Genomic DNA, 15,474 nt, shown 5'->3' with positions numbered 1-15,474 from the left:
GAAAACAAAAATCTTCACAACTGGACCAATAAGCAACATCATGATAAACAGAGAAAAGATTGAAGTTTTCAAGGACTTCATTTTACTTCAATGCACACACACACAAAAAAATGCATTGCCATTGGGCAAACCTGCTGCAAAAGACCTCTTTAAAGCGTTGAAAAGCAAAGATGTTACCTTGAAGACTAAGGCACACCTGCCCCAAGCCATGGTATTTTCAATCACATGATATGCGTGCAAAAGCCGGACAATGAATAAGGAAAACAGAAAAACTGATGCCTTTGAACTGTGGTGCCGGCAAAGAATATTGAATATACCATGGACAGCCAAAAGAATGAACAAATCTGTCTTGGAAGAAGTACAACCAGAATGCTCCTTAGAAGCACGAATGGCAAGACTACATCTTACATACTTTGGACATATTGTCAGGAGAGATAAGTCCTGCAGGACACCATGCTTGGTAAAGTACAGGGTCAACGAAAAAGAGGAAGACCCTCAACAAGACGGATTGACACAGTGGCTGCAACAATGGGTTCAGACATAACAAGGATTGCAGGCACGGCACAGGACACTGCAAATGTTTCATTCTGTTGTATGCAAGGTTGCTATAAGTTGGAACCGACTCGACGGCACCCAACAACAACAACAAAAAGCAGCCATGGAAGCAGCAGACAAGAAATCAAAAGACACATTGCATTTGGCAAATATTGTGCAAAAGTCTTCTTTGGAGTGTTAAAAAGAAAAAAATATCACTTCAAGGACTAAAGTATCCCTGATCCAAGCCATGGTGTTTTCAATATCCTCATATATGTGCAAAAGCTGGGCAATGAATAAGGAAGACCACAGAAGAAATGATGCCTTTACATTATGGTGTTTGAGAAGAATATTGAATATACCATGGATTGCCAAAATAATGAACATATCTGTCTTGGAAGAAATACAGCCAGGATGCTCCTTAGAAGCAAGGATGGCGAGACTGTATCTCACAAACTTTGGACATGTTATCAGGAGGCATCAGTCACAGGAGAAGGACAGCATGCTTGGTAAAGTAGAGGGTCAGTGAAAAACAGGAAGTCCCTCAAGGAGATCAATCGACACAGTGGCAGTAATAATGTGCTCAAGCATAATGATTATGATGATGGCGCAGGACCGGCCATTGTTTCCTTTTGTTGTACATAAGGTCACTATGAGTCGGAACCGGTTCATTGGCACCTAACACAACTCAGAAGAGGAATGAGCTAGTGGTATGAAACGGTTTAGATCCTGTGGAAATAACTGAAGTCACTGCAGGAAAAATACTGAAAGACACAGAAACACTTGGGAACTGTATCAATTCAGGGTAGGAATTCTCATGGTGTCCACAAACTTGAAGAAAAGGAAAACTCTTTAGGTTCAATGATTTAGTGTTAAGGTCCAGCAGTTTTCTTACTTTCTACTCTAGATATTCAGAAACACTAAGATACCATTTTCAGTCTTTCTTTCTCTCACACTTGAAGCAACCTTCAAAAAGAATTTTCTATAATATTATAGCTAATCTTTTACAATGTAGAGTTAATTGAGGTCAAACACTATCTTGCCATCCCCATAAATACAGCTAAACAGACAAAAAAGGCCTTTCAAGTGCTCATCCTGACAATTGGAATATCATTTAAGGTTTGGCTATACACTAATAAACTAGTATCTCAATGTATTTTGTGGAACAAGCCACCTTCCTTTATGACCACTACTTGCATACACATACAATTATAACATCATAAAATTGTATCTTGGGTAAAAAGTTCTGTACTGTTATTAAAGAAAGTTTATTAGTTTAAAAAAGGAAAAGCACTTTATAGCTTGCCTGCCTCTGCTGCTTGCTTTGCTCTCAGGTGTTGCATACATTTTACATTTGGGGCAATTTTGTTCTAGTCTGACTTAAAATACTTTAAGGTATTGATCTGGCATCTCTGATACCCATGTTTCATCCCTTTAATATCTGAATTTGCAGAAACTGAGCGAACTAAAGAAGAGATTGGTGCTGCCTCAACTAAAAAAGGTAAATGCAGCTTAAGAAAAAGATACCATGGCTGCAATCTATTTCTGCTAAGGTTTCCAATTTAATGTCTGGTTTAGTGCTTATAGAACACCTCTATTGATGTTACTATTTCATTGGTTATGGAAACAAAACCAGTTTGCACAAGATTTCTGGTATCCATGTTAATGAGGCCTTGTCTTTAGTATTCTAATACCAATGGTTTTATTCCTTTAGAGTCATAAATTAAAACTACTAGTTGTAGTCAAATTGCAAAATTGTTTTTTGAAAGAATTGGAGAAACGTAGCTGTATTAAGCTCAATAGCATCCCAATCACCTGAAGAGCATTCAAGTTCAATTGTACTGCCTGAGGAGGTTAATGGTTAGAAAAGCAAGACTCTGACTAATAGAAATTACATGAACAATGACAACTTTTTGAAAAAATAATATCCAATTATAAGATGAGATGCTGACTTGGGGACACTGTGCTTTAAGAAGCATTTTGGAACTTTAAGTTTTCAAAGCTACTTTTCTTTTCATGTCTAGCCAGAAGCAGCTGCTTATATTAATAGTGATTCCTTTCAGGGGGCGATATTAAAAATATTTTAAGACTATTAATATGTATTAAAACAATTATCATGATGAAGGCTTTAAATAATCCAAATTTGAAACAAACCGTAACAATCTGAAATGCATTATTCTCTTTTACAAATAAAAAAGAAATCAGTAATGTATCCAATGTCTTTGGAAGTATCTTAGGAGGCAATTTAACAACCCTACCCTCAGCGTGTGCGTGCACGCGCGCACACACACACGTGTATATATATATATAAAGATCATTCAGTAGATTCCGATTCATGGCTACCCTATGTGTGTCAGAGTAGAACTGTGCTCCATAGAGTTTTCAATGTTTGATTTTGGGGGGGAGAAGTAAATCTCCAAGACTTTCTTCTGAGAAGCCTCTTGGTGAACTCTATCCTCCAGCCTTTGGTTATTAGCCCAATGTGTTAACTGTTTGCACCAACCAGGGACTTCTATATGTGAAAATAAAATAATATGCATTAACATATATTAAAAATATATATATATATTATATACATATAATTAGGTCCCTGGGTGGTGGAAACAGTTTATGCTCAGCTACTAACTGAAAAGTTGGCAGTTTGTATCCACTCACTGGCACTGAAGAAGAAAGACCTCCGTAAGATTAGCCTCCATAAGATTGCAGCCATTGAAAACCCTATGGAGTGTAGTTCTACTTTCATACACATGAGGTTGCCATAAGTAGGAACTGACTCAACAGCAATTTTTTTCCTATCTATATAATTAATGCAATTATATGTAACATATATAACTAAATATACATTCTAAGTTAATATATACATACACATAGATCTAAGGGAAGACAACAAAAATTGGATAGTATATGTGTAAAGAAAAATATAAACCATAATCGAAAGGTAGTATTTAATCAGCAACAATTAAGTTACAGAAATTAATATGTGCCCTGCTTTAAATACAGTACTCTTTATTATTCTGAAATTACAGCACACAGGAGTGAAAATCCATTTCCTAGTCAATTCTTTTCCTAACAACCTAATATTTGATGCCATTTTTTGATCTCAACACGTGTTTCATTGATATCTTTTGCTAGGTATCAATGTGCCGTGAATGGTGGAGTCATGAAGTCCAGAAAAGCCCAAATTAATGTATTTCTGTTTATTGTGGTGTCGTTTTCTTAAATTGACTCTGTTCAGGGGCATTAAGTGGAACATGGGAAAAATCTGGGTGCTTCAGGTTGGATCAGACTGTAGAATAATGAAAAGGATAGGAATCTGAATGTAGGTTCGGATAAAGTCATGAAACACTTACCGACAATCTGCCACACATGGAAACATACCTTATGTCCCTCAGTCTCTACAACACTTTCCGTAATTTACATGACCACCTTTTAGCCTTCCCCAAATATGCAGAATAAGAAAGAGACTGAGGGGTTATTTTTGTTGTTAAAACATTGGAGCATTATTCCTCTAAACTGAGGTCTAAACTGGGATCTGTGTGCAATGTTAAGTGTAAATTACTGATTTTAAAATTGTTTTAAAATTTTCAATCCTAAGTAATAATTTAATAATTCATGTGCATTTCAACTTATACCTAAAAAATAAATTAGAAAGATGATATAATATTTATAATTAAATAGTATATACTTCCAAAGAAAATATGACTTAAAAACAGGCGTAAAATAAAATAATTTATACATAGTGACCATATATGACAGAGTAGAACTGCTCCATAGGGTTTCCAAGGAGCAGGTGGTGGATTTGAACTGCCGACCTTTTAGTTAGCAGCCAAGTTCTTAACCATTGCACCACCAGGGCCCTAAGTTATGCTGGGCATAATAATTTATACTAATGTAAATTATTATTTTTTATATTTATAAATTATAATTTTAGTATAGTATAATTTATTATTTTTTATGTTTATTTTGGGCACAGGTAACTAGAGCAAGGCAAGGCAGTGATGAACTTGGACTCTATACCATGGGCAATAAGGGGGTGAATGAAAAATTCTGAGTGTGGGAATAACATTGAGACCTTTTAGGAAGATTCACCCTGGTAACAATGTATGAAAGAGATTAGAGGAGGAAAGGTTAGACAAACCAGGCTAGTTAGGAATTTTTTGTAATAATTTAGGTGGAAGTATTAGGACATGCACTAGTGTATTAGCTATGAGGTTGAAAAGGAGGGAGTTCAGAGGAGTCCTAGGGGTGCAGTGGTTAAGCACTTGGTTGCTAACCAAGAGGTCAACATTTCAAACCCATCACCCACTCCGAGGGAGAAAAATGTAGCAGCCTGCGTCAGTAAAGATTGACAGCTTTGGAAACCCTATGAGGCAGTTCTACTCTGTACTTTAGGGTCACTGTGAATTGGAATCCACTCAATGGCAAAGAGTTTGTTTTTTGTTTGTTTTGTTTTTATGTGAGCACTTTTATAGAAGCAGATTCAATGGGATTTGATAACTGATCAGCTTTGGAAGGGCAAAAGAGAGATAATTTAATGACAGTAATTTCAGACTGGGTGCTAAAAGAATGTTGTTCATATTTTTAATAAAAATTAAGACAAAAATGTAAGAAATGACTTAGGGAAGAAAGCCAAGGTTAACTTTGGATCATAAGTAAAGTTAAAATGCTCATGACACATGGAGGTAGCTCCATCGTGTAGGTGACTAAAGCTAAAACTAGAGCACAGAGCATGGCAAGGCTGGAGATATTTACTAGAGAGATCTCTACATGGGGTAATGGTAGAAACAGTAAGAGTCAGTGAGATTGCCACTATAGGACGGTCTATAGAGAGAATGGGGCTGGAGTGGAATGCTAGGAGACAATTATATTTAACGGGAAAAGTGCAAGGCAAGTCAGAGAAAATAGGAAAAAAAAAAAAAGTGGTCAGAGAGAACAGAGGTTAAAATAGATTTAATGGTTTATAATGTTATAGTAACCACTGAAACAGAAATCATTTCAATGGCAAAGTGGTGGTCATTTGGTGATTAAATTTGTCAACTAAATAATTATTAATGATTTTCAAAAGAGAATTTTGAGCAAGTGACAGAAGTCAAAGCTAAAGGCTGGCAAATTGAATGAGGGGGAGGAAATGAGCCATATGGTTGATGATGCAAAAGAAAGATGGCTGGGGATGAAAGGAGAAAAAGAAGAGTAACTTAGTGTTCTTGCTTAATTTATGTCCATGTCTCCACTCTGAGAAGTTAAGGCATTTCTCCTTTTCATCAAAACCAGCTTCTTCAGCTATGTCCTACTTCCTCAGTTTTACATTCTCTATTTGTGATTTGTGGCATCATCCACTTTCTCATTACTTGCTTTGTTTCTCACCTTGTAAATGTTTTCTCAGCTTCGAATTATGCTTTACTAATTCCTCTCTCTCCCTCTCTGTTCCTCTCCCTGTCACCCTCCATTTTTCTCCACTCCATTTCTCAGCCAAACTTCTGGATAAAGCCAGTAGTCTGTTTTAATACTACTTCTCACCTGGTGGCACAGTGGTTAAGTGCTCACTGCTAACTGAAAAGTCAGTGGTTTGAACTTACCAGCTCTCCACAGGTAAAAGATGGGGAAGTGTGCTTTTTAAAGATTACAGCCTTGGAAACCCTATGGGGCAGTTCTACTTTGTCCTATAGGGTCGGTATAAGTCAGAATTGATTTGATGGCAGTGGGTTTGGTTTTGGTTTTTATAATAGATGCAACTAAATATAAAGATGCTAACAGACGGAAAGTAAAAGATATCTGGTAAAAACTTAGAAGAAAAAGTGGTATGAGTATCCTAATATAAATAGATTATAAGAAAGAAGCATTAACAAAGATAGAAAGGGGAATGCCATAATATCAAAAGTATCAAATCAAAAAGAGGACCCACTTATAAGTATCTAATTACAATCTCAAACTATATAAAACAAAATTTAGCAGAACTAAAAGCTAATAAACAAATCCAAAACTATACTTGGTGATTTTAACATACTTCTCTCAGTTACTGATAGAACAGGCAGACAACAATTAAATAAGCAGGAGTGGAGCTAGCATGGCAGTGTAAAAAGACTAACCTTGCTGACCCTCTTCAGCAAAGACTCAAAAAAAAAAAAAAAACTAAGTAAAAGAGATACAAACATCACTCCTGGAACATGAAGCATCAAATGAAGGGATAAAGAACTAGATCAAACACTGAGTAGAAGAAGAAACTCACAGAAAATAGAGAAGAAAGAGGGATACGGAGGAGGCCCCTACTAACTAACACAGCACAACATTGCCATCTTGGAACACAGCCAGCAATGACCTCAGACAGTGAATATGGAAAAGCAACTTCATGGAGCTCCCAACAGGAGACAGAGTACCTGGTAACTAGAGAAACACGCTTTCCCATCCCTCACCCTTCTGCCCCAGACACCAACACCACGCACTCCCAACAGACCATTCAACAGCACTCAGCTAGAGAGTCTCTAGCCCACCACCACCCCAGGCCCACCTGTCCCCACCTACAGGCTCCCGCCAGGCCATTTTATTTTATTTTCCACTTCTTCCTTTTCCTTCTCCCTCCCACCAGCCTCATATGCCACCTCTATATGTTCCCTTTGGTCCACACAGCACTTCTGAAGCTAGAAAGCCACTGACCCCCCACCACCCCAAACCTGATCAGCCCCCACCCTCCAGCTCCCACCATGTACTTTTTAAAATCTTTTAAATTTTATACATTTTTTCTTCTTTTCGCTTTCTTTCATTTCTTTCTTCCTCCCATCTATCCCTGCATGCCACCTCCACCCCTTCCCACTAGGCCACTGTGTGTCACCTTGGTAGAGCCAACGGTCTGCTTATGCACTGGTGTCCACCCAGCCCTCACCTGCCAGCTCCCACCACACTGACATTATTTTTACCTCTTTTTTTTTTTCTTTATTTTCTTTCCCCATTCCACCTAATTCTGTAAGCCACCTCTCCTCCCTTCCCATGGGACCCTGGGCCCACCCTGTGCCAACTCACAGGCCTCCATTACACCACCATTTTTTTCATTCTTATTTTTCTTTCTCCCTCACACCTAGCCCTGTAGGCCACCTCCCAACCTTCCTGCAGGACCATGCCATGCTGCCATGGATAAAGTGTCACCAGTACGGTAGCATGCCACTGTCCCACATCCACCCTGCCCACACCCACTGTCCCACAATGCACCACCATTTATTTTATTCTATTTTCTTTTTCTTTCTTTCTACCTCATAACTAGCCCCACATGCCACCTTCCCACCCTTCAAGCTGGCCCCAAGGCCCACCTTGCCCTCACCTGTCAGCTATGCTTTTTTTTTTCTCTATTTTTTCTTTCTCCCCCACCTAACTGCATATGAAACCCCCCTTCCTGCCAACTCCCACATGAAGGCATGGGGGCTAGAGAGTCCCAGGTGCTCAGGTCTGCTGCTGAATCGGGCCTGCAATGCCCCTCCACTCCTGCCACTTGATCAGCTGCTGAAAGTTGGCAAGCAAGCCCGTACCACTCCCCATATGACACCCCTACCTATCAGGCACTAGCTTCAAATGCTCCCACACTGCTGTACCAACATTAGGAGGCAGATAGCACCCACTGTGGGCAGACCCACAGTCCACTCTAAACCAGTGTACAGCAAAGTGGGTTTGTCCTGCCTGCTGCTGTCCTGCCCACAAGGACAAGGTGGTAATAGCCACAGATGAGCAAGCAGCAAAGTAAGGCTGGCCTGCCTGCTCTGACATAATAAAACAAAATGAAAAAGCAGGATGAAAGAAATGGACATAAAATTAATAAATAAAGAAAATAGTACTTTAATGTCTCTGAGACAGCAGAAAACATCAAAACATATAAACAAGCAGGACAAGATGGCTCCAGCGAGTGACCAAAATGAAGAATCAGATGACCTTCCAGTAGAAGAAAAGGCAGTGGAATGGCCCGATATGGAATTCAAAAGACTAATATTTATAACTTTCCAAGAATGAGGAAAGGCATCAATGAAAACACAGTCAAAACCACAGGAAAAAAAAGACAAAATCATGGAAAACACAAACAAAACTGATGAAAACATAGCCAAAATGAAGCAATAGGAGAATTCAGGAAAATAATACAAGAATAAAAAGTCAAAATAAATAATTAAAAATCATAAAAAAAATAGCAACTAGAAATTGAAAAGATAAACAACAAAATTTCAGAAAGGAACAACTCAATAGAAGGTCTTGGAAACAAATTTGAAATAAAGGAAGACAGAATCAGAGAGATTGAAGACAAATTGATGGACACCACTTTGTTTAAGGAAAAGTCAGAGAAAAGAATGAAGAAAACATAAGAATTATGTAGGAAACAATCAAGAGAAAATTTTGCATGTGATTGCACCTCCACAACAGAGAGAGAAAATGGGAAACACATAGATGATTGTTGAAGGTTTGCTGGCAGAAAAATCCCCAAATATGAAAGTTGAGAAGCTGACTTTCCAAAAAGCTCAATGAACTCTATGTAGAAAAGACCCCAAAAGAAAGTCACCAAGACATATCATAATCACACTTGCCAAAACCCAAGACAAAGAAAGAATCCCGAGAGCAGCTCAAGAAAAGTGAAAAGTCACAAATACAAAACAATAAGACTAACTCTGATTACTCAGCCGAGACTATGGAGACAAGAAGGCAATGGGATGACAAATATGAAACCTTAAAAGAAAAAAATTGCCAGAAAAACTCTCTCTCAAATATGATGGTGAAATTAGAACATTTCCAAATAAACAGAACAAGGAAATTCATAAAAACCAAACCAAACTTACAAAAAATATTAAAGAGGGTCCTTCAGTTAAACAACCAACAACATCAGAGAACTGGAACCTAGGTCATAAGACAGCATCAGCCAGATACCAACCTAGGTAGAGAACTCTCAATAATAAAACAAGGCTAAAAGACTTAAAACAGGGAAATAGATGTAATTCTGTAAATGACAACAATGTCAAAACAATAAAAGAGGGGAACAGTGTAGGTATAGAAATTTCAAATGGAGAGGAAGTTAAGGCAATATCAAGTAATAAAAGGCTGTTTCAAATTAGACAGATAAGGGTAAATTTCAAGATAACTACAAAGGAAGTTAACAAACCAACTCATCAAAATAAAAAGGAAGATAAACATAAAGACTCAGTCAACACAAAATCTATAAAACGTTAGAAAAGAAAGTCCACAAACAAAAGTAACTCATTACAGGAAAGTAAGAGAAACAAAGAAAATATAAGCACCACAAGAAACACGCACACGCACAAACATGACAGCAATAATCTCATACCTATCAATAATTACACTGAACATAAATGGCCTAAATGCACCCCTAAATAGACAGAGAGTGGCAGAATGGATGAAAAACAATATGTTGTCTACAAGAGGCACACCTTACACACAAAGACATAAATATATTAAAAATCAAAAGATGGAAAAATATATATATATTAAGCAAAGAGTAACCAAAAAAGAGCAGGAGTGGCAATACTAATCTCAGATAAAATAAACTTTAAGGCAAAATCAACCATAAAAACAGGGAAGAACATTATATAATGATTAAAGGGACAATCCACACATTAATAAATATGTATGCACCCAATGACAGGGCTCCAGAATACATAAAACAAACTCTAATAGCACTGAAAAGAGAAATAAGCAGTTCAAGAATAATAGTAGGAGACTTCAACACGCCACTCTCAGTAAAGGACAGAACATCTAGAAATAGATTAAACAAAGATACAGAAGATCTAAAGGCCACAATCAACCTACTTGATCTTATAGACATATATTGAACACTCCACCCAACAGCAGTAAACTATACAGTCTTTTCCAACACACATGGAACATTTTTCAGACTAGACCACATTTTAGGCCACAAAGTAACAGTTAAAATAAAGTTCAAAATATTGAGATAATACAAAACGTCTTCTCTGATTAAAACGCAATAAAAGTAGAGATCGATAACAGGAAGATCAAAGGAAAAAATCAAATACATAGAAACTGAATAATACTTTGCTTGAAAATCACTGGGTAATAGAAGAAATCAAAGAGGAGGTCAAAAAATTCCTAGAGTCAAATGAGAATAAAAACCAAAACCTTTGGGACACAGCAAAGGCAGTGCTTAGAAGTCAATTTATAGCAATAAATACACATATCAAAATAAGAAGAAGTCAAAATTAAAATGTTAGCTCAACTGAACAAATAGAAAAAAGCAGCAAAAGTAGCCCACAGGCACCAGAAGGAAGGAAATAATAAAGATTACAGCAGAAATAAATGAAATAGAGAACAGAAAAGCAATAGAAAGAATCAATAAGCCCAAAGGTTGATTCTTTGAAAAGATCAAGAAAATCCACAAACCACGGCCAAAGTGACAAAAGAAAAAGAGGAGAAGAAGCAAATAACTCAAGTAAGAAATTAAATGGGGGACATTACAACAGACCCAACTAAAATAAAAAGGATCATAGCAGAATACTATGAAAAATTGTACTCCAACAAATTTGAGAACCTAGAAGAAATGGATAAATTTCTAGAAACACACTACCTACCTAAACTAATACTAAATGGGATAGAATATCTGAACAGACTCATAATAAGAGAAGAGATAGTCTAGGTAATAAATAAAAACTACCCCCCAAAAATAGTTGTGGCCCAGATGGCTTCACTGGAGGTTTCCGCCAAACATTTGGAGAAGAGCTCATGCCAGTACTACTGACATTATTTCAGAGCATAGGAGAGGAAAGAATACTCCTGAATTCATTCTAGAAGCCCAGCATAATCCTGAAGCCAGGAAAAGACATCACACAAAAAAAAAAAAAAAAGAAAATTATAGACTAATATCTCTCATGGGTATAAACCAAAAAAAAAAAAAAAACTATTGCCGTTGAGTTGATTCCGACTCATAGCGACCCTATAGGACAAAGTAGAACAGCCTCACAGAGTTTCCAAGGAGCACCTGGTGTATTTGAACTGCCAACCTTTTGGTTAGCAGCCATAGCACTTAACCACTACACCACCAGGTTTTCCCTCATAAATATAGGTGCAAAAATTCTCAGCAAAATTCTAGCCAATAGAATTCAGCATCACAGCAAAAAAAAAAAAAAAAAAAAAATACACCACGACCAAGTGGTATGCATACCAGATATGCAAGGATAGTTTTACATTAGAAAATCAATCAATGTAGCCCACCACATAAACAGAAAAAACGAAAAGAATCACATGATCATCTGAATTGAGGCAGAGAAGGTATTTGATAAAGTCCAACATACATAACTGTTAAAACTCTCAATAAAAAAGAGCCAACATTATTCTCAAAGCAAAGGGGCCAAAAGCATTCCCCCTAAAAAAAGGAATGAGATGGGATGCCCTTTATCACCACTCCTATTTAACATTGTGCTGTATGTTCTAGCTAGAGCAATAAGGCAAGAAAAAGAAATAAAGGGCATTCAAATTGGACAGGAAGAGGTAAAACTATCCCTATTCACAGGTGATATGATCCTATACACAGGGAACTCCAAAGATTCTACAGGAAATTAATGAAACTAATAGATTTGGCAGAGCAACAGAATACAAGATCAAGATACAAAAAATCACTCGAATTCCTATGCACCAATAATGAGAACTTTGAAAAGGAAATCGGGAAAACAATACCATTTATAATAACCCCTAAAGAGATAAAATACTTAGGGATAAATCTAACCATGGATAGAAAACACATATACAAAGAAAACTACAAAGCATTACTGCAAGAAACCAACACAGACCTACATAAATGGAAAAACACACAATGTTCATGGATAGCAAGACTCAACATTGTGAAAACGTCAATTCAACCCAAAGCAGTCTACAGATACAATACATGCCTGATCCAAATACCAGCAGCATTCTAAATAAGATGGGGGGGGGGGAACGCCAACTTTATATAGAAAGGATAGAGTTCCCAGATAAACAAAGCATTATTGAAGAAAAATAACAAAGTAGGAGGCCTCACACTACCTGAACTTGAAACCTGCTATGCAGCTATTGTAGTCAAAACTGCATGGTGCTGGTTCAACGAAAGACACATAGACCAATGGAACAGAATTGAGAACCCAGACATAAATGCACCCACCTATGATCAGTTGACCTTTGATAAAGACCAAACTCCGTTAAATGGGAAAAAGACAGTCATTTTAACAAATGCTGCTGGCGAAACTGAAAGCCCATCTGTAAAAAAATGAAAGAGGACCCATACCTCACACCACACACAAAAACTAATTCAAAGTGGATCAAAGACCTAAATATGAAACTTAAAATGATAAAGATCATGGAAGAAAAATACGGACAAGACTAGGGGCTCTAATATAAGGCATAAAAAGAATACAAAACATAACTAACAATGCACAAACACCAGAAGATAAACTAGATAACTGGGAGCCCCTAAAAATTAAACACTTATGCTCATAAAAAGACTTTACCAAAAGAGTGATAAGAAAACCCACAGACTGTGAAAAAATTTTGGCAAATAGCATATGCATTACATATCTTTTTTTTTTTTTTTGCCAACTGCACAACACCCTCATGCGTTATTTTCTTAGGTGCATTATACACATATACTTGTGGGCAGGCTATTTGCCTGGGTGTGATACGCAAAAAATATGGTATAGAACATTACCCTAAAAGATTGCACAGTACACAATATTTTCAGTGCACATGGAACTTTATCAAAATTAACCATATGCTAGGTCATAAAACAAGTTTCAACAAATTTTAGAGGATTAAAATTTTATAAAATGTGTACTCTGACCACAATGGGAATTAAACTAGAAATAAATAATAAAAAGAATGTTAAAAAATCCCCAAATATTCAACAATAAATTTTTAAATATTCCATTCATCAAAAAGAAAACATAGTGGAATTTAGGAAATATGTTGAACTTGTTATTTATTAAAATATGACGTAGTAACTTGAAATGCAGCTGTACAGTGTTTACAGGGAAAATTATACACTTAAAAACATTCATTAAAAATGCAAAAAGTGTGTGAAACAACTGTCTAAGAGTTCATTTCAGGAAGCTAAGAAATATGAAACAGAAAATTAAACCTGAAGAAAATAGCAGGAAGAAAATAATAAATAGAAAAAGCAAATGAAGTAGAAAAAAAGTATATAGGAAAAATAAGAAAGCCAAAGTTTTGTTCTCTAGGAAAATAAAATAAAAATTGATAACGTTTAAGAAGGCTTTATTAGGGAAAAAAAAGAGAGAAAGCACAAGCTACCAATATCAGAAATGAAAACTGGGGCATTGTTACAGCCCTACAGTGGCATGGAGATAAGGGCAGAAGGTAGCACTTTCCCCCAGGCACTAGTCCAAGGAGGTGTTAGATGAGGCATGGAATGACATTCAGAGGCACCAAAAATATGAAAGGCGCCTAACTGAGGCAGCTGGGCAAGAGTGGAGAAGGCATTTTTACTGACATGTCACTGCTATCAACGTTATTCATCTTGAAATTGGACAATGAGTGCAACTTAGAGATTGCCACTGGGCACTGGTTAGCCTTGCTATGCCCTTGCCTACAGATAATAAGAAAACATTCTATATTCTTCAAATTTGAAAATTTTAACAAATGGAAAATTTAATCCATAATTATAATTCTTAATACAAAGAAAATTCTAGATAAATGACTTCATTGGTGAATTCTTCTAAACATTTATGGAAGATATAACACCAATCTTACATCAACCCTTCCAGAGTACAGAAAAAAAGGAAATAGTCATTTTGTGGTGCCAGAGTAACCTTTATTCCAAAATCTAACAATAATATAACAAGAAAAGATAGAGAACACCTTCCTTCATAAACATAGAAACAAAAACCTATACAAAATATTAATAAATCAAATTTGATTATATACATGAAAGATAACATGTAACCAAGTTGGTTCTATTTTAAGATCAACATTAAAATTGATGAATGTAATTAACCTGATTAATAGAATAAAAATAAAATATATCCATCATAGTATATGTATTTGATAAGTTTATTAATCTGATAGGACATCTACAAAACCATTAGAAACATCTTACTCAATAGCGAAATATTAAAAGTTTACTCCCTGAGAATCGGAACAAGATAAGGAAGTCTGATAACAACACTTCTATCATAAGATATACAGGAGATCTTAGCCAGTGCAATATAAAATAAATGCTATATGATGTGGAAAAAAAATAGATATCACAATACATCCATTGCCCCCAACTTGATTCCAACTCATAGCAACCCTATAGGACAGAGTAGAACTGCCCCATAGGGTTACCAAGGGCAGGCTGGTGGATTCTAACTGCCAACCATTTGGTTAGCTGCCAGAGCTCTTAACCACTGTACCACCAGGGCAGATAAAAGAATAGAAAAAAAGAAATAAAACTTATCCACAAATGATGTGATTATTTACTTAAAATAGCCTAAAGAATCTATAGATGAACTATTATAATTAATAAGCGAATTTAACAAGTTTCCTGAGTAAAAGGGCAATATAAAAAATATACAATTCAGTGTAAAACAAATTAATAATTTTTTTTAAAAGTGGATTTTAAATTAAAAAAATACATAGAGAGGCAAATTGGCTAAAAGAATTCCTAAAACAATGCAAAAAAAAACTTCATAGTAAACCAGAGATTTTACCGTACACATACTCCTCACCAACAATCTCATTATTCGACATTTTGCATTTACAACAATAGTAAAAAATCCACTTTCTATTTTGTGCACTAACGACATACGTCTGGCAGTAACAAATGCCAAGTTGTGAGGTGACAGTAACGGCTGTGATGGCTAAGTTTATGTGTTAGTTTGGCTAGGTCATGATTCTCAGTAGTTTGGCAGTTCTACAGTTATGTAATTTGGCAGTTATGTAATTTGGCATTTATGTAATGATGTAGTCATACTCCGTTTT

At 36.3% G+C, this 15,474-nt stretch overlaps 1 protein-coding gene across 1 annotated transcript in view; it reads left to right on the top strand.

Moving 5' to 3' along the window:
• TRDN (triadin) overlaps positions 1–15,474 on the top strand; it is a 354,043-nt gene that overhangs the window by 230,668 nt on the left and 107,901 nt on the right. Inside the window, exon 20 of the mRNA XM_049874135.1 lies at positions 1,988–2,035. Coding sequence (XP_049730092.1) covers positions 1,988–2,035 — 48 coding nt within the window. The remainder of the gene's footprint in view (positions 1–1,987; positions 2,036–15,474) is intronic.

This window comes from Elephas maximus, chromosome 1, assembly GCF_024166365.1.
Source record: "Elephas maximus indicus isolate mEleMax1 chromosome 1, mEleMax1 primary haplotype, whole genome shotgun sequence".
In the NCBI taxonomy this organism is placed as follows: domain Eukaryota; kingdom Metazoa; phylum Chordata; class Mammalia; order Proboscidea; family Elephantidae; genus Elephas; species Elephas maximus.
The sequence above is the reverse complement of the archived record's forward strand: the minus strand, read 5'-3'. Positions and strand labels throughout refer to the sequence as shown.